At 45.2% G+C, this 27007-nt stretch overlaps 1 protein-coding gene across 1 annotated transcript in view; it reads left to right on the top strand.

Annotated features, from left to right (window-relative positions):
- LOC134934577 (collagen alpha-1(VII) chain-like) overlaps positions 1–27007 on the top strand; it is an 817258-nt gene that overhangs the window by 672977 nt on the left and 117274 nt on the right. The window contains exons 94-95 of the mRNA XM_063929986.1: positions 7075–7191; positions 18201–18278. Of these exons, the coding sequence (XP_063786056.1) occupies positions 7075–7191; positions 18201–18278 (195 nt within the window). The remainder of the gene's footprint in view (positions 1–7074; positions 7192–18200; positions 18279–27007) is intronic.

Genomic DNA, 27007 nt, shown 5'->3' with positions numbered 1-27007 from the left:
AGTCAACTACCCCTTCTGGAATCTGGACATCGGTCTCCCCTCCTGGGGAAGAGCCATCGACTAAGGCAGACATTGGCACGACTCTGGACAAGACAGGCATTGGCACAACATCAGGCAAGGCAGACACCTCTCGGACCTCTGGCAAGGCAGACACCTCTCGGACCTCTGGCAAGGCAGACACCTCACGGACCTCTGGCAAGGCAGACATCTCACAGACCTCTGGCAAGGCAGACATCTCACAGACCTCTGGCAAGGCAAACACCTCACGGACCTCTGGCAAGGCAGACTTGGATGAATGGGAGACCCTGAAAGACATGACAACATTTGGACTGACCGGGGACACAGCAGTCCTTACTTGCCTGATGGTAGGGCAGGCAGGTCCTCATGCCGGAAGGCCAGAGCAGACAGGTCCTCAGGCCGGAAGGCCAGGGCAGACAGTTCCTCAGGCCGGAAGGCCAGGGCAGACGGGTCCTCAGGCCGGAAGGCCAGGGCAGACAGGTCCTCAGGCGGAAGGCCAGGGCAGACAGGTCCTCAGGCCGGAAGGCCAGGGCAGACAGGTCCTCAGGCCGGAAGGCCAGGGTAGACAGGTCCTCAGGCCGGAAGGAAGGAGCAGACAGGTCCCCAGGCCGGAAGGCCAGGGCAGACTGGTCCTCAGGCCGGAAGGCCAGGGCGGACTGGTCCTCAGTCCGGAAGGCCAGGGCAGACTGGTCCTCAGGCCGGAAGGCCAGGACGGACTGGTCCTCAGGCCCGGAGGCCAGGGCAGACAGGTCATCAGGCCCGGAGGCCAGGGCAGACAGGTCCTCAGGCCCGGAGGCCAGGGCAGACAGGTCCTCAGGCCCGGAGGCCAGGGTAATGGGGACCCCTCCTGTGGCTTTGGCACACGAGTTCCCTCCTGGGGCACAGGCAGTGAATACCTCACCGTTGATGAGAGACTTAATCGTCTCTTGCTGGATCCCAAATTTGAGTTTAGGGCCCCTAATCACTGGATTTCAATTGTAAATACGAGTTTTCCTTTGGGCAACCTTATTGGGAGTAATAGAGTCTGGAAGAACATAGATTGATTTATCAGCTTGAACCCTGGAATGCTGAAGTTTATCACCGTTTCTGGACTTACATTATGAACAGTCTTTAATCAGGTGTTCAGCACTCCCACCACAGAGACAGAGACCATGTTCTATATGCCACTGGCATTCGGCTTCAGAGAGCCTGGGTCGCAGGTCACACCGAAATCTCCCTTCACTCCGATCTGACGAGGAAACTTCAGTAGTGGGAGAGCAAGAGTCTGTAGTCACTTTGGTCTCCGAGACTTGAGAGTAAGCTTTAAAAATGCCCATAAAACGTCCAAAAATTTCAGCTATCAGTTGTATTATACCAGTAAAAAAATTTTTGTAACTGTTCAATTTTCAAGAACAATATACTCAGTCGCTCAGGATTCACTCCACTGTGGAACTGAGAGGACCTGGAACAGTTGCAAGAAGATGTACCAACAAAATTGTCCTCATCTGGATGATTATGGCAAGGATTAACTGCATCCAGGACACTTTGAGAGGTTGGAATAATCTGCTGCTGCAGCACATCCACACTAGAAGACATTCCTAAAAAGGCCTGTAACAGCAGTGTCTGTATACTCTCAAAGTTCTGCAGCTTGCTCAGAAGACCCAGAACTGGATCTGCGACTTGAGTCTGACCGGCTGAGATCTGAACTGGACCTGACAAGACAGGGTCCATTCTGAGCATTCTACTCCAGTAATGTGTGGCCGGTTATAATGTTAGGGTTCATTGTTAGGATTCACCTGCCATAATGGTTGGCAGGTGAATTGTAAGACAGGGTTAAATGCTGGAGTAATTACTGCAGATAAGACAATCTAGCAAGGGAGTAGTTAACAGAATAATCAATGGATACTGAGTGTCCTGGTTCTGGAATAGCTGGGAACAATAAGAATTATGATATGCAGGCTATGAATGTGTAGCTGTACCAAAGACGTAATGAGAGTTCAATAATGCTGCACAGAACTAAAACACAGGTGACTGCAGCTGGGGAATTAGAGTTTGGATGCAGCACAAAAGTAAAGACAATATCTCCTGCTCTGAATAATTACCCTCCACAGGAATGATGAAGTTTGTGATGACTTTATTAACTGCAGGATCTATTTCCAAGTAGTGATCCTTCTTAACATGGCAAAAGCAAATAAGGCACACAGTCAAATGAGAGCTTGCAAGGGTTAATAACTTGAGAATCCACAGAGCATAGTTTAAGTCCACAGTAACCAAATGAATGCAGTGTTCTCAGCAAAAAGGGATTACTTGACAAATCCACAAGGCATAGGTAAAGTTCTCAATACTTAACTAAAGTACAGTAGTCCTGGAAACATGATCAGGCAGAGACAGGAGTAGCAGGAGGGCATTGACCAGCAATCCAGACTTTCAGTATGAACTAGATCTTGGACTCAGAGAACCAGGCTATCCAGATAGTTCTGGCAGAAAATAATTATAAGATAACCGGCGTGGGAGATCTACACTGGCTGGTTTATAACAGCCACACTAACCAATGAAAAAAGCCAGGCTGGGAGTGTTAACTCTAATTACAAACCCTGTGCACCTGCAGAGCTGTATGTACACAGAGAGCCTAAGGAACAGAAAACACAGGAAGACACAGATGGATCAGCTGACACCAAGTGTATACTGAATAGTTAGCTGACCCCAGGTGCATTCTGAACAGAATCATAACACCACGTGTGCACCTGTCAGTTTCATTGTGTAGGTGCCAGACTCTCCTCCCCTTCTCGGGAGAAGGCAGCACTGAAAGAGGCAGTTCTCCTCCATACAGGTAGGAGTCGTTGCTGAAGGACTGAAACATTTTTAACAGATGTAGACAACTGGTACAAACATGTGTCTCTCCCTTGCACTCTTCTGCTCTGATTGCATAGACATTGTGTTTCTATGCTGTTCACTGTTTGCCAATTACATTTTTAGACTAAAGCCCCTTTCAGACATAATTTGCCCAGGACCGGGTAAACAGCACGGGTTGAAGCCGGCGATTCCTGGGTCATGACACTTCACATCGGATGTGGGTCTTCCAGTGACCCGGGTTTTCTGACATTCAGTGGGTGCTTGGAGATGATCTCATCTCAATCGGAAAGTGAGATATTGTGGGAGAATTTTCCTGTTTCCTTAAAGTGCCAATCATTTACATGGCAAAACCAGGTTGATTTTGCCATGTAAATGATTGCCACTTTAAGGAAACAGGAAAATTCTCCCAAAATCTCTCACATTCTCTTTCTTATACCCTATTACATTCCCCCATGGTTTCTAATATACAGAAATGAGGCATATCTAGTGTCTAGTATGCTCATCGGCCCAAGCAGCTTCTGCAAATTCACTCTCCTCTCGATTTACTATCTCTTGTGCTATTACTGGGCTTTGCACCATTATTGTAGTCACATCACAGTCCCCATACCCATGAAGCATATGCCTTTAAGGTTACCCACTGAAGCCCATTATAGATTGACAATATCAGGCATATGTTTGGATGCGAAATGTGCAATAAAGTAGATTTGTGGCTGTCTATCCAGATTCCTCTATTGTCCAGACAGATATGTACACATCTGCAAAAACACCAACTGAGGGGTAAATTTACTAAGCTCCCGATTTTGACCGAGATGCCGTTTTTTCATCAAAGTGTCATCTCGGTAATTTACTAAGCAATAATCACGGCAGTGATGAGGGCATTCGTAATATTTTGAAGTCCAAGAAAAAAATCACGAATGAATACACCATCGGTCAAAACGCGGCTGTTTAAGTATGAATCTCGGTCATTTACTAAGAAGTGCACAGCAAAAAACAAACAAACACTGCCGTGAAAAATTACAACTCGTAAAAAAGTGCTAAAAAAAAACAGACCTACTTTTTTTTTCCGTGATTGGATAGGCATGCAGGGATCCATGAGATCCATGCATGTATATCAGTGGGAAGGGGTGGGAAAGTTGTTATTTTATTAAAAAAAATTGCGTGGGGTCCCCCCTCCTAAGCATAACCAGCCTCGGGCTCTTTGAGCCGATCCTGGTTGCAGAAATATGGGGAAAAAATTGACAGGGGTTCCCCCATATTTAAGCAACCAGCATCGGGCTCTGCGCCTGGTCCTGGTTCCAAAAATACGGGGGACAAAAAGAGTAGGGGTCCCCCGTATTTTTAAAACCAGCACCGGGCTCCACTAGCTGGACAGATAATGCCACAGCCGGGGGTCACTTTGATATAGTGCCCTGCGGCCGTGGCATCAAAAATCCAACTAGTCACCCCTGGCCGGGGTACCCTGGGGGAGTGGGGACCCCTTCAATCAAGGGGTCCCCCCCCCCAGCCACCCAAGGGCCAGGGGTGAAGCCCGAGGCTGCCCCCCCCCCCATCCAATGGGCTGCGGATGGGGAGGCTGATAGCCTTTTGTGATAATGAAAAGATATTGTTTTTAGTAGCAGTACTACAAGTCCCAGCAAGCCTCCCCCGCATGCTGGTACTTGGAGAACCACAAGTACCAGCATGCGGCGGAAAAACGGGCCTGCTGGTACCTGTAGTACTACTACTAAAAAAATACCCAAAAAAACACAAGACACACACACCGTGAAAGTATAATTTTATTACATACATACACACATACATACATACTTACCTTATGTTCCCACGCAGGTCGGTCCTCTTCTCCAGTAGAATCCAAGGGGTACCTGTTGAAGAAATTATACTCACGAGATCCAGGGGTCCAGGGTCCTCGGGGAATCCAGGTGTAATCCACGTACTTGAAAAAAATAACAAATCGGACACCCGAGCCACGCACTAAAAGGGGACCCATGTTTGCACATGGATCCCCTTTTCCCGACTGCCAGAAAACCCACTCTGACTGATGTCTAAGTGGGTTTCCTCAGCCAATCAGGGAGCGCCACGTTGTAGCACTCTCCTGATCGGCTGTGTGCTCCTGTCCTGACTGACAGGCAGCACACGGCAGTGTTACAATGTAGCGCCTATGCGCTCCATTGTAACCAATGGTGGGAACTTTCTGCCCTGCGGTTGACCTAAAGTGACATCACCGCTGAGCAGAAAGTTCCCAGCATTGGTTACAATGTAGCGCATAGGCGCTACATTGTAACACTGCCGTGTGCCGCCTGTCAGTTAGGACAGGAGCACACAGCCGATCAGGAGAGTGCTACAACGTGGCGCTCCCTGATTGGCTGAGGAAACCCACTTAGACATCAGTCAGAGTGGGTTTTCTGGCAGTCGGGAAAAGGGGATCCATGTGCAAACATGGGTCCCCTTTTAGTGCGTGGCTCGGGTAAGCGTTTTTTTTTTTTTTTCAAGTACGTGGATTACAAAGGATTTCTCCGAGGACCCTGGACCCCTGGATCTCGTGAGTATAATTTCTTCAACAGGTACCCCTTGGATTCTACTGGAGAAGAGGACCGACCTGCGTGGGAACATAAGGTAAGTATGTATGTATGTGTGTATGTATGTAATAAAATTATACTTTCACGGTGTGTGTGTCTTGTGTTTTTTTGGGTATTTTTTTAGTAGTAGTACTACAGGTACCAGCGGGCCCGTTTTTCCACCGCATGCTGGTACTTGTGGTTCTCCAAGTACCAGCATGCGGGGGAGGCTTGCTGGGACTTGTAGTACTGCTACTAAAAACAATATCTTTTCATTATCACAAAAGGCTATCAGCCTCCCCATCCGCAGCCCATTGGATGGGGGGGGGACAGCCTCGGGCTTCACCCCTGGCCCTTGGGTGGCTGGGGGGGGGACCCCTTGATTGAAGGGGTCCCCACTCCCCCAGGGTACCCCGGCCAGGGGTGACTAGTTGGATTTTTGATGCCACGGCCGCAGGGCACTATATCAAAGTGACCCCCGGCTGTGGCATTATCTGTCCAGCTAGTGGAGCCCGGTGCTGGTTTTAAAAATACGGGGGACCCCTACTCTTTTTGTCCCCCGTATTTTTGGAACCAGGACCAGGCGCAGAGCCCGATGCTGGTTGCTTAAATATGGGGGAACCCCTATCATTTTTTTCCCCATATTTCTGCAACCAGGATCGGCTCAAAGAGCCCGAGGCTGGTTATGCTTAGGAGGGGGGACCCCACGCAATTTTTTTTTTAATATTTTGCAGTGTTTAATTTAAAAAAAAAAAAAAAAAAAAATCCCCAGCACGGATCACACAGATCCGGCCGAGATTCATTGTAAAAAAGTCGGCAGTGTTTTGCTAATCACTGCCGTAAAAATAGAAAAAAAACCACGAATGACATCGACATCGGAACAAAAGAAAAACCCGAATACGACAGCTTAGTAAATTAGTCGTAATAAATTCAAAAAGTTGCAGTTTTACACTTTCGATGTCATTCGTGATTGAACTTTGACCTGAAACGGGAAAATACGAATCTTAGTAAATTTACCCCTGAGTGTGAAATCTCAGCATAAGGCGCAATGAGGTTATCAATGTACAACACCAGTGTTTTGTGCAAAGATGGCCCAGATGGCCCAGAATCATGGAACCCTTTTTTTGCATTGGTTCTAATAAGAAGCTCATATCTTTTTTACTGGGATGTAGTGACAGTATTGACAGGGAAAAGGACGACATCACAATGTTGAATGTTATATTATCGACATGGTTAAATATTGACACCCAATATGTTGGCACCTACAGAATGTCGGCACAGGTAAACACATAAAATGGTAGCACAGTCACAATGATGACAGTAGACACTATAGGGTTAGACTTAAAATTTGGTGTTCGCATTATGTACTCGTGAACATTTTTAACATTGTGGTTGTTGACAATCTGAACATGTTGACATTTGTCCGTCAACATAATGGTGTCTATATAATGACTGTCTACATTGTGATTGTTGACACACCGAACCTCCGTTTCCAACCCTAAATATATTTGTAAAATGTATTCATACTAAAGGTTTTGATGACACTCTGATGGGAACAATTTGGTATACATATATGATACATCCAACAGAACAATCTTGTGTATCTTTGTGTGTTCTATTTTAAGTTTGCATGATCTAGAATGTGAGTAAAAGAACACTTTTTTTTCAGGGCAGCAAAGGATCTCCTGGTTTAGGTGGCTTTAGGGGACCAATTGGGAACCCAGGACCAACTGGAGCTCCTGGACCTCAGGGACCTGAAGGACCCAAAGGAGATCCAGGTTTAAAGGTAAGGTGTTTTGGATTTCCTAACACTTTTTTACTCTGGCTCAAAATAACAGACATAGCAACTTGGTCAGTCTCCCCACTCATGACCCCTTCCTCATCCTTTTGTAAGTGTTTTAAGAATATGTTGTCTCTAGTCTTCAAGGAATGATTGTACACTTTACTACTACTACTACTACTACTACTACTACTACTACTACTACTACTACTACTACTAGTGCAGCAGCATAGTGGCATGATGGCTAGCATTGTGTCAGCATTGCACAGGGGTCATTGGTCGGATTCAGGCCAAAGGTCTTATTGTGTGGAGATTTAATGTTTTCCCTATATTTCCGTGCGTGCGTGTGCGCGCGTGTGCGCGCGTGTGTGTGTGTGTGTGTGTGTGTATGTGTGTGTGTGTGTGTGTGTGTGTGTGTGTGTGTGCGTGTGTGTAAGTGTCAGGGAATTTACTTATATAGGTTGCACATTCTTTGTACAGCTCTGCTTAATATGATTAAAGCTATTTAAGTAAATAATAATAATTAGACACTGCAATATGTACTGTATGTGTTATGGCCAGTTATGTAAATTCTCAAGCTTGAATTCATTGGGGGTCATTCCGAGTTGATCGCTCGCTAGCTATTTTTTGCAGCGCAGCGATCAGATAGTCACCGCCTATAAGGGAGTGTATTGTTGCTTTGCAAGTATGCGAACGCTTTTGCAGCCGAGCAGTCCAAAAACGTTTTTTGCAGTTTCTGAGTAGCTCTGGACTTACTCAGCCGCTGCGATCACTTCAGCCTGTCCGGTCCCGGTATTGACGTCAGACACCCATCCTGCAAACACCTGGACACGCCTGCGTTTTTCCAAACACTCCCAGAAAATGGTCAGTACCATAAACGCCTTTTTCCTGTCCATCACCTTGCGATCGGCTGTATGAATGGATTCTTTGTTAAATCCATCGCTCAGCACCAATCCTCTTTGTACCCGTACGACGCGCCTGTGCACTGCAGTGCATATGCATGCGCAGTTTTGAAGAGTTTTGACCTGATCGCAGCGCTGCAAAAAATAGCTAGCGAGCGATCAACTTGGAATGACCCCCCATGAGTACATAACCTTTCTTTTCTGCTTGACAAGAGCACATGCAGAAATACAGAACTGTGGTTTTAGTACTGGCTAGCAATAGTGTGAAAAAAATACTTTACTGTGCATCAAGTCTATTCCTTTACAAATCCCTTTACTATGTTAACTGTTGCTTTATTTATTTATTTATTTATTTATTTAGTTTCATTTTGTTACTAGTCTGTCTGACCCGATAAAGGGACGTTAGTTCCCAAAAGTCCGCTAATGAATTGTTTGTTATTCTGCTAAAGTTAAACAAGATTAAAAAGTTTCTATTTGTAAAACTAATGTAATTGTGTGTATTTTCTCATTTGCAGACAAAGGTTTTTCTTTTTTGCTGTTCCAGTATCTTATAGTGTACAGTATAGACCCTAAAAGTACTATACAAAATTGAACGTTTTATATATACCTTTAGATACTCCAGACACTTTTTAAAGCTGTACTACCACTGCTGAATGCATTTTACTGACCTGCTCCAGCCACTAGTTGGAGCCCACAGTATTGGTCAAAAAGAAAAGAAAAAGTATTCCTTAAGTTGAGCACACTAAAACTAATACATCTCAAATTTACTTCAAGTCATTATCCCGTGGGAAGATGACCGTTAATGTTAAAATATAACTTTTATTAAATGTACGTTAATAGCCAGCGAAATATGTGAAAGTGAAAAGAAAAATGTGTATATAAATTAAAGTGATGATAAAAAGCTAAACCACTGGATTTGTGTGTGTTTGGTTTTTATTCTCCCATATTAGTATATATTTCTTATGTTGCTAAATAGAGTGTACTCTGGCTACTGCAACACTGTTGCTTCTCAGAAATGATGTAGTGTAAATGATTGTATACTATGTATCTATTATGGGGTAATCCCAGTAATATTGTTATGCCTAACTTGATTATCAGCAAAACCTAATATTATCTGTGTGCGCATCACCAAATAACCACGGCTTCTACTAGGCATATTTTACATTCATTTCTGTAGTGGCTATTACCATATTAAACAGAGTCATTGTTCTTCCTCATATTGAGTATAAATAACAATTTTTCGACAGCACACCTGTATGATTATATGTAAATCGCCTCATAATTTTTCATGTGTGTTAGACTAAAATGCCAAGTGGCACAACATCTGTCACAGGGAGTTCCTTTAAATTCCTATCAGGTATCTCACTGAACGGTACGATCAGATATCACCTTAAGTATTGATCATTAGTACCACGCATCAACATTCAAAAGATGTCTATGTATATGCACCTATAATTGGTCAGTTGGTGCTATGTACTTCAAGTATCCTATGTCATCATATGTCAGTGGCCTGTTGGAATCTGCTCCTGTATGTTGTCCACCCAGAATACAATATGTATTAAGTAATCATGCCTTCATAAATGATGCTATTATAATGTGTTCTGATGTTATGTGTCCCGTCATTGAGTAGATGATCTCACATCCACCCACGTGACTCAGCTGACATAAGTCTCCATCTATTTCATTTGACGGATGTTATGTAATAAACCATAAACTGGATCTATCAGTATGTGTGGATTTGAATCTTCCACACTTGTATAGATAATTGCATTAAAGATGAAATTAGCCAATGTGTGTTTTGATTGTCAGTGGTCACCTCCCGCTGTTAAGACGATAAAAAACAGCCTGCACTAAATATGAGATTATACAATAATTGGTGTGGATGACAGTCCCCTATAGTTCACGATTCATAGGTTGTGGAAGGCATTTAAATATGCTAACTCTTTCAAATATATGTGTCTGAATGGTTCCACACATCTTAGCAAGGCTTTGAACATTGGTGGTCATTCCGAGTTGTTCGCTCGCTGCCGATTTTCGCAGTGCAGCGATTAAGTGAAAAAAATTTAAAAATGTGCATGCGCATGGTACACAGCGCGCATGCGCTAAGTACTTTCACACAAAACTTTGTAGATTTACACAAGCTCGAGCGACATTTTTTCCTCGCTCGAGTGATCGTAGTGTGATTGACAGGAAGTGGGTGTTTCTGAGCGAAAACTGGCCGTTTTCAGGGAGTATGCTAAAAAACGCAGGCGTGCCAGGTAAAAACACAGGAGTGACTGCAGAAACGGGGGAGTGACTGGCCGAACGCAGGGCGTGTTTGTGACGTCAAACCAGGAACTAAACGGACTGAGCTGATCGCAATCTGGGAGTAGGTCTGGAGCTACTCAGAAACTGCAGGGAATTATTTAGTAGCAGTTCTGCTAATCTTTCATTCGCTATTCTGCTAAGCTAAGATACACTCCCAGAGGGAGGCGGCCTAGCATTTGCAATGCTGTTAAAAGCAGCTAGCGAGCGAACAACTCGGAATGCGGGCCAATATCACTACCTAACGATCGTTTCGCATTTGCAGCTTAATCATAGGATTAAGCTGCAAATGCGAAACGATCGTTAGGTAGTGCGGTACACGTGAAAACGTGTCCGTTTTTAATAGCTAGGCCACTGTGATATGGGTGTGAAAGCCCTATAAATGTTTAATATGTGTTTGGTGTCATGTATGTCACATTGAAACAGTGAATCACTATATATGAACCGATATACGAGGCTACTGATAGCGGGATACTTGTGTCTTAACTAAGTAATACAGGCGAGCTGATATACCCAGCTGCTGACAGCGGTATATTTGAGTTCAAATTAAGTATTATAAATGAGAAGGCACATGCAGCCGCGGATAGCGGGATGCATGTACTTATATTAAGAATCAGACGAGATGATCCAAGTAACTGCTAACAGTGGGATGCCCGCATATAAATCAGCTCGTTATCATTGAACGCAACCCGATGCATGTGAAGGAAACCCACATGCAGCAGGAGTGATATTGTTCAGTATATATGCTTGAGATCAGTGCACATAATTTGTGTATACCAGTCTAAATTTTGTCCTTCATTAAAGAACAGTCATTATATATAAGCTGCATATAGCGGCACACGCATGACAGTAAACCCCACTGTTTATGTACACTGCCTTGCTAAGATGGTTGGAACCATTCAGACACATATATTTGAAAGAGTTAGCATATTTAAATGCCTTCCACAACCTATGAATCGTGAACTATAGGGGACTGTCATCCACACCAATTATTGTACAATCTCATATTTAGTGCAGGCTGTTTTTTATCGTCTTAACAGCGGGAGGTGACCACTGACAATCAAAACACACATTGGCTAATTTAATCTTTAATGCAATTATCTATACAAGTGTGGAAGATTCAAATCCACACATACTGATAGATCCAGTTTATGGTTTATTACATAACATCCGTCAAATGAAATAGATGGAGACTTATGTCAGCTGAGTCATGTGGGTGGATGTGAGATCATCTACTCAATGACGGGACACATAACATCAGAACACATTATAATAGCATCATTTATGAAGGCATGATTACTTAATACATATTGTATTCTGGGTGGACAACATACAGGAGCAGATTCCAACAGGCCACTGACATATGATGACATAGGATACTTGAAGTACATAGCACCAACTGACCAATTATAGGTGCATATACATAGACATCTTTTGAATGTTGATACGTGGTACTAATGATCAATACTTAAGGTGATATCTGATCGTACCGTTCAGTGAGATACCTGATAGGAATTTAAAGGAACTCCCTGTGACAGATGTTGTGCCACTTGGCATTTTAGTCTAACACACATGAAAAATTGTGAGCCGATTTACATATAATCATACAGGTGTGCTGTCGAAAAATTGTTATTTATACTCCATATGAGGAAGAACAATGACTCTGTTTAATATGGCAATAACCACTACAGAAATTAATGTAAAATATGCCTAGTAGAAGCCATGGTTATTTGGTGATGCGCACACCAATAATATGAGGCTTTGTTGATAATCAAGTTTAGGCATAACAATATTACTAGGATTACCCCATAATAGATACATAGTATACAATCATTTACACTACATCATTTCTGAGAAGCAACAGTGTTGCAGTAGCCGGAGTACACTCTATTTAGCAACATAAGAAATATATCCCAATATGGGAGAATAAAAACCAAACACACACAAATCCAGTGGTTTAGCTTTTTATCATCACTTTAATTTATATACACATTTTTCTTTTCACTTTCACATATTTCACTGGCTATTAACGTACATTTAATAAAAGTTATATTTTAACATTATTGGTCATCTTCCCACGGGATAATGACTTAAAGTAAATTTGAGATATATTAGTCTTAATGTGCCCTACTTAAGGAATACTTTTTCTTTTCTTTTTGACCAATACTGTATGCCAAATCCCTATTTCAGGAGCACCCCCCAATAGATATATTGTTTCATTTATACGATAAATCATTTTCTATATGGGGAAAAGACGATACCACATAATAGAATAAGATGACTATATCATATGTCTGTGCGATCCTCTATATTTCGGTCACTAGTTGGAGCCCACCAGGTACTGTTATGTGCAGCTGTCAATATCATGGCTTCTCTCACATCTTTGGTAAAAACTGAGGAGTGTGAGCAGGAGGACCAATCACAAGCTGCAATCAAAAGTCCTTCTCACACCCCCATATTGAACCCCCTGCCATTTGAAAGCTTCCATTACGAAGGATAGAGAGAAAGGAGTCAGCCACTTGGAAAAGTAACAGCCTGTTTTCTACAGGTTATTGTTTTATATTTTATTATAAATTACAGCATAACAGATACTGTGATATATCGTAAGAATTTATATATCACATACACACACAGCATTGACATCAATATAAGGTATTTTGAAGAAGGATGCACAGCAATTTAATGATTTTAATTCACAATTGATGACATTTGAGCACCCCGCTAACATATTTTACTTTATTTTGTTTTATTAATATTAAATAAAATAAGTTATATTTTACTACCTCATATTATTCATTACTCCAGTACACTACAGGCCTGCTTCAGATTTGGAAGCAAGGCAGAAAATTACATAACTTTGTATCTAGAACAAACCATTTTGCAATGCAAGGGGAAGAGATACGTTATCCACAGGGCCGGTGCTAGGGTGTTCGGCGCCCTCCTGCAAACTCTAAATCACAGGTTCTCAAACTCGGTCCTCAGGACCCCACACAGTGCATATTTTGCAGGTCTCCTCACAGAATCACAAGTGAAATAATTAGCTCCACCTGTGGACCTTTTAAAATTGTCTGTGAGTAATTAATACACCTGTGCACTTGCTGGGTTACCTGCAAAACATGTACTGTGTGGGGTCCTGAGGACCGACTTTGAGAACCCCTGCTCTAAATGTTGCGCCCTCCTACAAATACAGATGTGGCCGCTCTGATCTTACCCACGCGCAGTCGCATCACGCTTGTGACTAGCTGCGGCAAGCTGTGTCCGAGACGTGGTTTATCAGGGATTTTGTTTCACCTGCCTCAAGCAGGCAAAACCAAATTCCAGGAAACAGCCCTGTAGCAACACAGCGCATCAGCAAGGTACAGTACCAGAGCGGGAAGAGCGCCTGTTGAGCCCGGAGCCTCCCTGCTTTGCAGACGTTGTTGAGCGACTAGCACCGGCACTGGGTGTGACACAGTGACAGAATACAAGGGGGGTGACAGAACACAGAGGGGGGGTAACACAGTGACAGAACACGGGGGGAAGGTGGCACAGTGACAGAACACAAAGGGGGTGACATAGTGACAGAACACAGAGGGGTGTAACACAGTGACAGAAATGGGGGGAGGCGACACAGAGGGGGGTGACACAGTGACAGAACACAGAGAGGGGTGACAAAGTAACAGAACATAGGGGGAGGTAACACAGTGACAGAACACAGAGGGGGGGTGACAGAGTAACAGAACACAGAGGGGGGTGACACTGTGACAGAACACAGGGGAGGGTAACACAGTGACAGAACATGGGGGGAGGTGACAGAACACAAAGGGGGGTGACAAAGTGACAGAACACAGAGAGGGAGTGACACAGTGACAGACCACAGAGGGGGAGTGACACAGTGACAGAATACAGAGGAGGGGGGGTGGACAAAGTGATGGAACACAGAGGGGGGTAATACAGTGACAGAACACGGGGCGGGGGGGGGGGGTGAGTAGTACAGCGAGACTTTCATATGTCTACACTATCAATGAGATCCTGGAGTCTCAGTGTTACCCCTGCCGCTTGCAGCTCCATGCCCTCTGCCGAGCCTAATGTCACCCACTGAACCAGTGTGTTGAGAAGCTAGGGGCGACAAACTCAGATTATATCTCCCCCCCAACCTAAAAACAGTCTGACATCCGACACACACGCGCACACACACACACACGCACACACACACACACACACACTTTCTCTCACTCACTTTTTCCATCCACCTACTGTCTGTCTAGCAGGCTGGCAGGCAGGATAGATCTATAACAGTCTGGTCCTGTGTAGCTCCGCCCCCTGAGTTCACCATGAGGTCCCATGTAGACTAGCCCCATTTTGGCTGGACAGTGGTACTGCCGTTTTCAGAGGGGGGGGGGGGGGGGGGGAGGCTACAAGCTGCTGGAGCCGCTGTCTGTCAGTGTGACAGGTGCAGCACTGCAACAGCCGGCAGCAGCAGGGGAGACAGACAGGCAGCACAGCAGGCCAGGGATGCAGAGCAGGGAGAGCACCTCTCCAGCCTCGCGCCTCCCTGCCTTGAATCCCTTCGCTGAGCGGGTAGCGCCGGACCTGGGTATCCGGATGATAGGTCTACAGTTAAAATAACGACAGTCAGTAGGTTGTCACCATATGTTTCACTTGTATATGGTCAACATGGTCAAAAGGTCGACATGTTCAAATGGATGACATGACAATGGTCGACATCATATGGTTGACATGAGTTTTTTTTTTATGGTTTCAACTTTTTCATACTTTACCAGTCACATTGACTACAATTGGGAATGATAATCTTTCCCAAAGCAATGCGAGCATACCAGTACCGGATCTTGCCACGGGCAAGCAGTACTTTTGCCCGGGGCGCCACCTTCCGGAGGGCGCCGGCGCCCTCCGGAGGGCGCCGCACCATGGCAAGATCCGCCACTGTGCCCTCTGCAGTGCCCCCCGCTGTGCCCGCCGCTGGTCCCCCGCTTTGAAGGGAACCAGACGCTAAGCGTCTAGTTTCCCTTCATGGAGAGGACTGTGCTGTGCGGTGCTCGATGACGTCATCGCGCACCGCACAGCAAAGGTCCTCTCCATGAAGGGAAACTAGACGAAGCGTCTAGTTTCCCTTCATGGAGAGGACCTTTGCTGTGCGGTGCGCGATGACGTCATCGCGCACCGCACAGCATAGTGGCAGAGACACTAGGGGTCATAATTGACCTCTAGTCTATGCTGTGCTATGGGAGAGACGTAATGACGTCTCTCCCATAGATCCGAGGACAGACACAACCATCCGAGTCCAGGAGAAGAGCGGCGCCGGCGGAGGAGGAGGTCTGGAATCAGGAGCGGGGATTGTAAGTATACTTTTATTTATTATTATTATGTTTTTTCAGCTGCGCTACAGGGGGCACAAATGGGGGCGTAACTGACCACGCCCCCATATGAAGCCACGCCCCCATTTTTGCCCGGGGCGCCACAAGGGCAAGATCCGGCCCTGGAGCATACACTGTTTGGGGTTCCATGTGCTTCAAGGTAAATTTGACACCAAAAAAATATGGAAAACTCATATCGCCCCTTTTATTTGTCAGCCATTTCCAGGTCGACCTTTTGAATCTTTTAACCATGTTGACCTTATGCATGTCGACTTTTTAACTTTCAGTAGACACTGGTGACCTTTTAACTGGCGACCTATTATGCCATAACCAGGAAATAAATGTATATTGTTTCTGTGCAGGGTAAATACAGGCTGTTTTATTTTTACACTGCAATTTAGATTTCAGTTTGAACACACCACACCCAAATCTAACTCTCTCTGCACATGTTATATCTGTTATGCACTGCACATGGTTTTGCCAAGTTGCTTGCTTTTTCGAGTTGTTTCCACATCTGTATAACCAGTGCTATTTTTGTAGAATATTAGGTCCAAGGACTCCTGTGGGTGGAGCTGTGGGTAATGTAGGAGGAGCTACAGTGTGGGTGGGGGGGCTTTGCAAGAATAAAGAATTTGAGCACGCTGTAAGCACGTTCAACAAAAAAGGGGTGTGGCCTTGCTGTTAGGGGAGTGTCTTTGCTGCAAGGGGCATGGCCTTGCAGGAAAAGACTACCTTATACCCCAGTTTTGCAACCCACATGCCTAGACATTGCCTAACACAGGGGGGGAAAATCCTGATTCATGCCCCTGACATTATTTGTCATTTTTCCTCCTTATAGTAATGCCCATTACAGATTATACCACACACCATAATGCCCATTGCCACACACCATAATGCCTATTACACAATATGCCACAGACCGTAATGCCCATTACACATTATGCCACACACCGTAATGGCCATTACACAATATGCCACACACCTTAATGCACATTACACAATATGCCACACTCCATAATGCCAATTACACAATATGCCACACCGTAACGTCTATTACCCAATATGCCACACACTATAATGCCCATTATGCAATATGCCACACACCGTAATGATGGTTACACATTATGCCACACACCGTAATGCCCATTACACGTTATGCCACACACCATAATGTCTATTACAAGTTATGCCACACACTGTAATGCCTACTACACAATATGCTACACACCGTAATACTTATTACATGTTATACTACACACCGTAACACACATTATGCATTATGCCACACACCGTAATGCCAATGACATATTATGCCACGCACTGTTATGGCCCTGACACAATTTTATGCCCCACACACAATAATGCCCCTTACAAATGATGCCACGCAGTAAGGCTTCTAATTACTTTTAAATTACCTGCCTGTTGCCAGGGGTCTCATGCTCGTTGCCAAGGGTTTCATGCACATTGTCAGAGGTTTCATGCTCTGGGTTCAATGCTCGTTGCCAGGTGTTTCATGCACGTTGCCAGTTGCCAGGGGTTTCATGCGCGTTGTCAGTGGTCTCATGCTCATTGTCAGGGGTGAGGGCTGGTGCGGGCTGTGAGTAGTATAGCCCCCACAACCCCAGTAAACATCCTGGCAGCTGCCCCATTAAAGTTTGGGAGGGTTGGTGCAGGCATCAGTAAGTATATTGCTAGTCTCCCGCAGCCCCCGCAGTGGATTAGGACGCGCTGGAGGGTGTGGAAGCACTTCCATCCATAGCACTGTAAAAAAAAAACTCTTAAAATGCCTGCCGCCGAGGAGACAGGTGCTAGAGGTCAAATGTGTGTTTTTTGACGCTGCTATAGATGGAAGCGCTTCCGCAGCCCCTCTCAGTCCACAGCGGGGGCTGCGAGGGACTAGCAATATAGTTACTGATGCCTACACCCACCCCCCTCCCAAACTTTACTGAGGCAGCGGCCAGGATGTTCTGGAACGCCGTTCCAGGTGATGTCATTTTGAAGAACACCTTCAGGAACGGTGTTGCGGAGCATTCCGGACAAAAAATAGCCCTGTGTATAACCCATACATGTGTTTAACTATTGTTGTTTGTAGTGGCACTTTCTCTTTATTGGGCTAATTCTGAGTTAGGAGCAAAAGCACAAAATGTAAGTATAGTAAATTTGTGCCTAGGCAAACCATGTTACACTGCAAGGGGTGTAAATACATTACATTTTTGCATACAAGGTAAATACTGCTTTTGCATGTATGCCACAAACGCTGGACAGCTTTATTTTTATACCGCAATTTAAATTTCAGTTTGGACATGCCCTCTCGCATCTTTTCTCTGCACATGTTACATCTGCCCCCACCCCTGCAGTGCAGCAAAGGTACTTGCTTTTTATGCTTTGCTCCTGAATCAGGGAATTACTAAATTAATGATTTCAAATTGATTGAAATGCAACTTTTTGTTCTAAGGGTGATAAAGGGAAAAGAGGAAAATCCCTGCCATGTCCACGAGCAGAGCCAGGGACACCAGGACAAATGGGATTAATGGTAAGTAAATATGTGGCAGGGCTATGGTATATTTCCTACTGTAAGTTGTGGGTTTTCAAAGTTGATTTTTGGCGGTTTTGCCTATGACATTTAAATTGGCAATATAAATAGGCAGTGGTTTCCCATTAGGTAATATTATTGTCGTTTTAAATTCTGTGGGCAAAACTTTCAAAAATTGGAGGCTTTATAAACTCACTGCTTAAAAAATATATCCCAGTTCATTTAAGCAATATGATGACTGTAATATATTCTGGCAAGCTGACTCCTAATAGTTCATGCTGGTTGTAAGAAGCAAAGAGTAGGTTATACGGGATGTAGTTATGTGACTGGTGGTCAGGAGACCGCCGGTCACATTACCAACGGCTAAATCTCGCACCCCTGTAACTCCCGACAGTCGGCATGCCGACTAGCATGGACTATTCCCACTCGTGAGTGTTCACGATACCCATAGAGTGGGAATAGAACCTGTCGCAAGCGCAGCTCGCCACTGAGCCCGCAAGGGGCTTGTTGCACTCGCACCTTCGCCTCGCCGGCATTCCGCTGCCGGTATCCCTCAGTCGGTATGCTGACCGCCGGGATCCCCAGTGGCGGTGACGCATACCTAACCCAGTTATACGTATTACAGATTAGTAAAGCAATGCTATGGCTACATCAAGATATTCCCTTCAGTAGAGAAATTATTACATATATGAACAACTATAGATGAGTGAGATTTACTTCTATAATAAAGCAGGATAAACAAACATAATAATTGTATTATTATCACGAGGGCGAGTGGGTTCAAATTTACATTTGTTAGATTAAGTTAAGATGTATTTAAAAGTTTTATTTTAAAAAATAAATATTTCTAGGCGGCGGTTAGTACCACCACTTGTGTAATCTCTCTCTCTTCATAAGTTTTTTTTTAATAAATCAGCATCTCCTGTATAAAATGTACACCCAACACCTACAAATCAAAAATCCCAAGAGGGCACTCACAATAATATATAATAAAAGGCTAACGCTGCTCCTCACCACTGTGGGGGTAATTCAGGTATTTTGCGTGCCATGGGCACGAGATGGCACACGATGGAGCAATACAATGGTTGCTCCATTCGGCCGTGCACAGCCACCAGCGCTGACATTATTGTTATGTTTTTCCGTCATTTTTACGATCTGGTAACTAGTGTTATAGAGAAATAAACGACAGCAATTTTTACAAAGCCAGTATAAATATAACATATATGATATATGCTGTGCAAAAGAACAATCCCACTTCAATGGGTTTCTCTATGTGAGCAAGAGAGATAAAAAGAAGTCTTAATTCGATAATGTAGTTATCTCCTGAACGTCTTCTTTATGTAATTAAACTAGAAGATGGAAACCACTTATACCGGAGCCACTTTCTCTTTGAATCCTGAAATTAGACCCTTATACCAGGAGCACCCAAAAACATCCACAGGCCACTCGTTATGTGCTGTTTTAAAATATGTATTTATAAAAGAATTCTCATAATATAGAAAAAATTATGTGCTCCCAGTACATAACACTCCTTATAAGATGCCGTTTTGATTCTACGTATGGTAAGATGTCAACGTTCTCCTGTCTCGCCCTACTAGAGGGTATGAGCTCTTAACAGTAGTATCACCTAGTGTAGGTTAATCATGCACTTTCACCTTGTCTTAATCATGACTTCATTAGGCGAAAATTGAAGATATATGGAAACATATCTAACAGATACAAAATGTATATGTCCAAAGGGGGGTACTGTTCTATATTCTATCAGCCTGCATAATGTTTTGTAGGAATGTGTCAAAAGCTCTAAGTGATTCTGAGTCATGGGTAGAAAGGGGGGAGGGGGAGTCCATGTCTAATGGATCTCTTGTAACTAGCATGACTGATATCTTACACCCTTTAAGTGCCAATACTTATCATGATGTTTGCAGCAGGTAGTGTATAATCAATGGGCAGCCTGGCTTTCTGCTTGCAGGCGCACAGACCCCCAAAATTAGCTGAATGGAATTCCACATTTACATAAAGGTAGTAAATCTGTGACTGCCCATAACTACAGACACTTAGCATCCAGCTCAGATCCAGTCCCAATATCCCACTGAAAAGCCATGTGAAAAATGTGTTACAACTTATAAGCTTGAAATTAAAAATACATCTTAGTAAATAAACTGCTGTATTATTTATTGATCAGTCATTGCGGCCTATTCATAATCACTAAAATGGCCAGGTGGCGCTGGTTCCTCGCATCACACATGCGCAGAAGCTGGCAGTGGGGTGGTAAGTAAATAGGGAAAGGGGCCCTAGGCTGCACACCCTAACTGCTAGTAATAAAGGTGCTACCAGCTGAGACTTGTAGTGCTGCACACAGAGAGAGAACGGGTGCTGGTGCGCTATACAAACATTACTAAATAATAATAATAATACAATTTGTAATACAGGTTGAGTATCCCATATCCAAATATTCCGAAATACGGAATATTCCGAAATACGGACTTTTTTTGAGTGAGAGTGAGATAGTGAAACCTTTGTTTTTTGATGACTCAATGTACACAAACTTTGTTTAATACACAAGTTATTACAAATATTGTATTAAATGACCTTCAGGCTGTGTGTATAAGGTATATATGAAAAATAAATGAATTGTGTGAATGTACACACACTTTGTTTAATGTACAAAGGTTTAAAAAATATTGGCTAAAATTACCTTCAGGCTGTGTGTATAAGGTGTATATGAAACATAAATGCATTCTGTGCTTAGATTTAGGTCCCATCACCATGATATCTCATTATGGTATGCAATTATTCCAAAATACGTAAAAATCCGATATCCAAAATACCTCTGGTCCCGAGCATTTTGGATAAGGGATACTCAACCTGTATATGGCTTTTTGCCTAACAATAATAACCAGTGGAGTTTTAGTTCATGTATTGATCAATGCATTTAAGCCTGCAGCCCCCGTCACAGGACCCCACTATACTGCAGGTCCCTAACAATCTCGGGGTTCAAGTCTAGGGTGCGGGACACCCAAATATAAAACTTCAGCAAGAACCACCCCAAGGCATCACACTAGAGAGGAAAGTGAAATGTGAGGAAACATAGGATAGATAGGAGCAGATATTGCACGTATTAGTGGTATAGGGGTGAAAAAAATAAGATTTTACTCACCGGTAAATCTATTTCTCGTAGTCCGTAGTGGATGCTGGGAACTCCGTAAGGACCATGGGGAATAGCGGGCTCCGAAGGAGGCTGGGCACTCTAGAAAGATTTATGACTACCTGGTGTGCACTGGCTCCTCCCACTATGACCCTCCTCCAAGCCTCAGTTAGGACACTGTGCCCGGACGAGCTGACATAATAAGGAAGGATTTTGAATCCCGGGTAAGACTCATACCAGCCACACCAATCACACCGCACAACTCGTGATACTATATCCAGTTTGACAGTATGAAAACAACTGAGCCTCTCAACAGATGGCTCAACAATAACCATTTAGATAGCAATAACTATTTACAAGTATTGCAGACAATCCGCACTTGGGATGGGCGCCCAGCATCCACTACGGACTACGAGAAATAGATTTACCGGTGAGTAAAATCTTATTTTCTCTGACGTCCTAGTGGATGCTGGGAACTCCGTAAGGACCATGGGGATTATACCAAAGCTCCCAAACGGGCGGGAGAGTGCGGATGACTCTGCAGCACCGAATGAGAGAACTCAAGGTCCTCCTCAGCCAGGGTATCAATTTTGTAGAATTTTGCAAACGTGTTTGCCCCTGACCAAGTAACAGCTCGGCAAAGTTGTAAAGCCGAGACCCCTCGGGCAGCCGCCCAAGATGAGCCCCACTTCCCTGTGGAATGGGCTTTCACTGATTTAGGATGCGGCAGTCCAGCCGCAGAATGCTCCTGCTGAATCGTGTCACAGATCCAGCGAGCGATAGTCTGCTTAGAAGCAGGAGCACCCAGCCTGTTGGGTGCATACAGGATAAATAGCGAGTCAATTTTCCTGACTCTAGCCGTCCTGGAAACATAATTTTTCAAGGCCCTGACTACGTCCAGTAACTTGGAATCCTCCAAGTCCCTAGCAGCCGCAGGCCCCACAATAGGTTGGTTCAAGTGAAAAACTGATACCACCTTAAGGAGAAACTGGGGACGAGTCCTCAATTCTGCCCTATCCATATGGAAAATCAGATAAGGACTTTTATATGACAAAGCCGCCAATTCTGATACACGCCTGGCCGAAACCAAGGCCAATAACATGACCACTTTCAACGTGAGATATTTTAGATCCACGGTTTTTAGTGGTTCAAACCAATGTGATTTTAAGAAAACTCAACACCACGTTGAGATCCCAAGGTGCCACTGGAGGCACAACTGGGGGCTGAATATGCAGCACTCCTTTCACAATGTCTGAACTTCAGGTACTGAAGCTAACTTTTTCTGGAAGAAAATCGACAGAGCCGAGATCTGTATCTTAATGGAGCCTAATTTTAGGCCCATAGACACTCCTGCTTGTAGGAAATGCAGAAATCGACCTAGTTGAAATTCCTCTGTTGGGGCCTTTTTGGCCTCACACCAAGCAACATATTTCCGCCATATGCGGTGATAATGTTTTGCAGTAACATTTTTCCTGGCTTGAATCAGCGTAGGAATGACTTCCTCCGGAATGCCCTTTTCCTTTAGGATCCGGCGTTCAACCGCCATGCCATCAAAACGTAGCCGCGGTAAGTCTTGGAACAGACAGGGCCCCTGCTGCAGCAGGTCCTGTCTGAGCGGCAGAGGCCATGGGTTCTCTGATATATAGTTTCTTGAAGTTCTGGGTACCAGGCTCTTCTTGGCCAATCCGGACCCACGAGTATCGTTCTTACTCCTCGCCTTCTTATTATTCTCAGTACCTTTGGTATGAGAGGCAGAGGGGGGAACACATAAACCGACTGGTACACCCACGGTGTTACCAGAGCGTCCACAGCTATCGCCTGAAGGTCCCTTGACCTGGCGCAATATCTTTTATAGCTTTTTGTTGAGGCGGGACGCCTTCATGTCCACCTGTGGCCTTTCCCAATGGTGTACAATCCTTTGGAAGACTTCTGGATGAAGTCCCCACACTCTCGGGTGGAAGACGTGTCTGCTGAGAAGATCTGCTTCCCAGTTGTCCACTCCGGGAATGAACACTGCTGACAGTGTTAACACATGATTTTCCGCCCATCGGAGAATCCTTGTGGCTTCTGCCATCGCCATCCTGCTTCTTGTGCCGCCCTGTTGGTTTACATGGGCGACTGCCGTGATGTTGCCTGATTGGATCAGGACCGGCTGGTTTTGAAGCAGAGGCCTTGCCTGACTCAGGGCATTGTAAATGTCCCTCTGTTCCAGAATATTTATGTAGGGAAGTCACCTGACTTGACCAAAGTCCCTGGAAGGTTCTTCCCTGTGTGACTGCCCCCCAGCCTCACAGGCTGGCATCCATGGTCACTAGGACCTAGTCCTGTATGTCGAACCTGCGGCCCTCTTAAAGATGGGCACTCTGCAGCCACTACAGTAGAGATACCCTGGTCCTTGGAGACAGGGTTATCTAATGCATCTGAAGATGCGACCCGGACCACTTGTCTAACAGGTCCCCCTGAAAAGTTCTTGCATGGAACCTGCCGAATGGGATTGCTTCGTAGGAAGCTATCATTTTTCCCAGGACTCGCGTGCAATGATGCACCGATAACTGTTTTGGCTTCAGGAGGTCTCTGACTAGAGATGACAGCTCCTTGGCTTTCTCCTCCTGGAGAAGCACTTATTTCTGGTCTGTGTCCAGAACCATCCCCAGGAACAGTAGACGTGTCGTAGGAACCAGCTGTGACTCTGGACTGTTTAGAATCCAACCGTGCTGTTGTAGCACTTTCCAAAATAGTGCTACCCCGACTAGCAACTGCTCCTTGGACCTCGCCCTTATAAGGAGATTGTCCAATTACGGGATAATTAAAAACTCCCCTTTTCGAAGGAGTATCCTCATTCCGGCCATTACCATGGTAACACCCTCGGTGCCCTGTACAGTCCAAATGGCAGAGTCTGGACTTGGTAATGGTAATCCTGTACCACAATCTGAGGTACTCCTGGCGAGGATAGTAAATAGGGACATGCAGGTAAGCATCCTTGATGTCCCGGGATACCATGTAATCCCCCTCGTCCAGGCTTGCAATAACCGCCCTGAGCGATTCCATCTTGAACTTGAATTTTTTTTTTTTTTGTATGTGTTCAAGGATTTTAAATATAAAAAAGGGTCACCCCGAACCATGCGGTTTCGGTACCCCAAAACCGTGTGGAATAGTAACCCCGTCCTTGTTGGAGTAGGGGCACCTTAAGTATTACCTGCTGGGAATACAGCTTATTAATTGCCTCTAGCACAGCCTCCCTGCTTGAGGGAGTTGTCGGCAAGGCATATTTGAGGAAACGGCGGGGGGAAGACATATCGAATTCCAGCATGTACCCCTGAAATACTACTTGAATGAAACGGATCCACCTGTGAGCGAGCCCACTGATCGCTGAAATTTTTGAGACGGCCCCCCACCGTACCTGGCTACACCTGTGGAGCCCCCGCGTCATGCTGTGGACTCAGAGGAAGCGAGAGAAGAATTATGATTCTGGGAATAGGCTGACTGGTGCAGCTTTTTCCCTCTTCCCTTGTCTCTGTACAGAAAGGAAGCGCCATTGACCCGCTTGCTTTTCTGAAGCCGAAAGGACTGTACCAGATAATACAGTGCTTTCTTAGTCTGTGAGGAAACTTGAGGTAAAATATTTCTTCCCAGCTGTTGCTGCGGATACGAGGTCCCAGAGACCATCCCCAAATAATTCCTCACCCTTATAAGGCAGAATCTCTATGCGCCTTTTAAGGGCAGCATCACCTGTCCAATGACAGGTCTCTAATACCCTCCTGACAGAATGGACATTACATTCATTTTGGATGCCAGCCGGCAAAATATCCCTCTGTGCATCCCTCATATATAAGACGACGTCTTTAATATGTTCTCATGTTAGCAAACTAGTATGTTTGACAGGGTCACCGACCACGCTGCAGCAGCACGCTCTGCAGGTTTCAGTCTAGTACCTGAGTGTGTAAATACAGACTTCAGGATAGCCTCCTGCTTTTTATCAACAGGTACCTTCAAAGTGGCCGTTCCTAAAACGGCAGTGCCAAACCTATTTTGACAACCGTGTGAGCGCCTTATCCACCCTAGGGGATATCTCCCAGCGTAACTTATCCCCTGGCGGGAAAAGGTACGCCATCAGTAACTTTTTAGAAATTACCAGTTTCTTATCAGGGGGAACCCACGCTTTTCACACACTTCATTCATTCATCTGATGGGGGAACAAAACACTGCCTGCTTTTTCTCCCCAAACATAAAAACCCATTTTTTAGAGGTTAATGTCATAAATGTGTAACACATTTTTTATTGCCGGGATCAAGTCACGGATGTTCCTAGTGGATTGTGTATATGTCTCAACCTAGTCGACACTGGAGTCAGACTCCGTGTCGACATCTGTTTTTGAGCCCCTGATGGCCTTTGAGACGCCTGGGCAGGCACGGGCTGAGAAGCTGGCTGTCCCACAGCTGTTACGTCATCCACCCTTTTATGTAAGGAGTTGACACTGTCGGTTAATACCTTTTACCTAACCATCCACTCTGGTGTCGGCCCCACAGGGGGCGACATCACATTTATCGGCATCTGCTCCGTCACTATATAAGCCTCCTCCTCAAACCTGTCGACACAGCTGTACCGACACACCGCACACATACAGGGAATGCTCTGACTGAGGACAGAATCCACAAAGCCCTTTGGGGAGACAGAGAGAGAGTATGCCAGCACACACCAGAGCGCTATATAATGTGGGGATTAACACTATAACTGAGTGAATTTTCCCCCATAGCTGCTTGTATATACCATATTGCGCCTAAATTTAGTGCCCCCCCTCTCTTTTTAACCCTTTGAGCCTGAAAACTACAGGGGAGAGCCTGGGGAGCTTTCTTCCAGTTGCACTGTGAAGAGAAAATGGCGCCAGTGTGTCTGAGGGAGATAGCTCCGCCCCTTTTCCGCGGCCTATTCTCCCGCTTTTTCCTGGATTCTGGCAGGGGTATTTACCACATATATAGCCTCTGGGGCTATATATTGTGGTATTTTTGCCAGCCAAGGTGTTTTTATTGCTGCTCAGGGCGCGCCCCCCCCCCAGCGCCCTGCACCCTCAGTGACCGGAGTGTGAAGTGTGCATGAGGAGCAATGGCGCACAGCTGCAGTGCTGTGCGCTACCTTGGTGAAGACTGATGTCTTCTGCCGCCGATTTTCCGGACCTCTTCTTGCTTCTGGCTCTGTAAGGGGGACGGCGGCGCGGCTCCGGGACCGAGCACCAAGGACTGGGCCTGCGATCGATCCCTCTGGAGCTAATGGTGTCCAGTAGCCTAAGAAGCCCAATCCGGCTGCAAGCAGGTGAGTTCGCTTCTTCTCCCCTTAGTCCCTCGCTGCAGTGAGCCTGTTGCCAGCAGGTCTCACTGAAAATAAAAAACCTAATTCTATACTTTCTTTCTAGAGGCTCAGGAGAGCCCCTAGTGTGCATCCAACCTCGGCTGGGCACAAGATCTAACTGAGGCTTGGAGGAGGGTCATAGTGGGAGGAGCCAGTGCACACCAGGTAGTCATAAATCTTTCTAGAGTGCCCAGCCTCCTTCGGAGCCCGCTATTCCCCATGGTCCTTACGGAGTTCCCAG

This window comes from Pseudophryne corroboree, chromosome 6 (assembly GCF_028390025.1).
Source record: "Pseudophryne corroboree isolate aPseCor3 chromosome 6, aPseCor3.hap2, whole genome shotgun sequence".
In the NCBI taxonomy this organism is placed as follows: domain Eukaryota; kingdom Metazoa; phylum Chordata; class Amphibia; order Anura; family Myobatrachidae; genus Pseudophryne; species Pseudophryne corroboree.
This window is presented reverse-complemented; position numbering and strand designations above follow the sequence as displayed.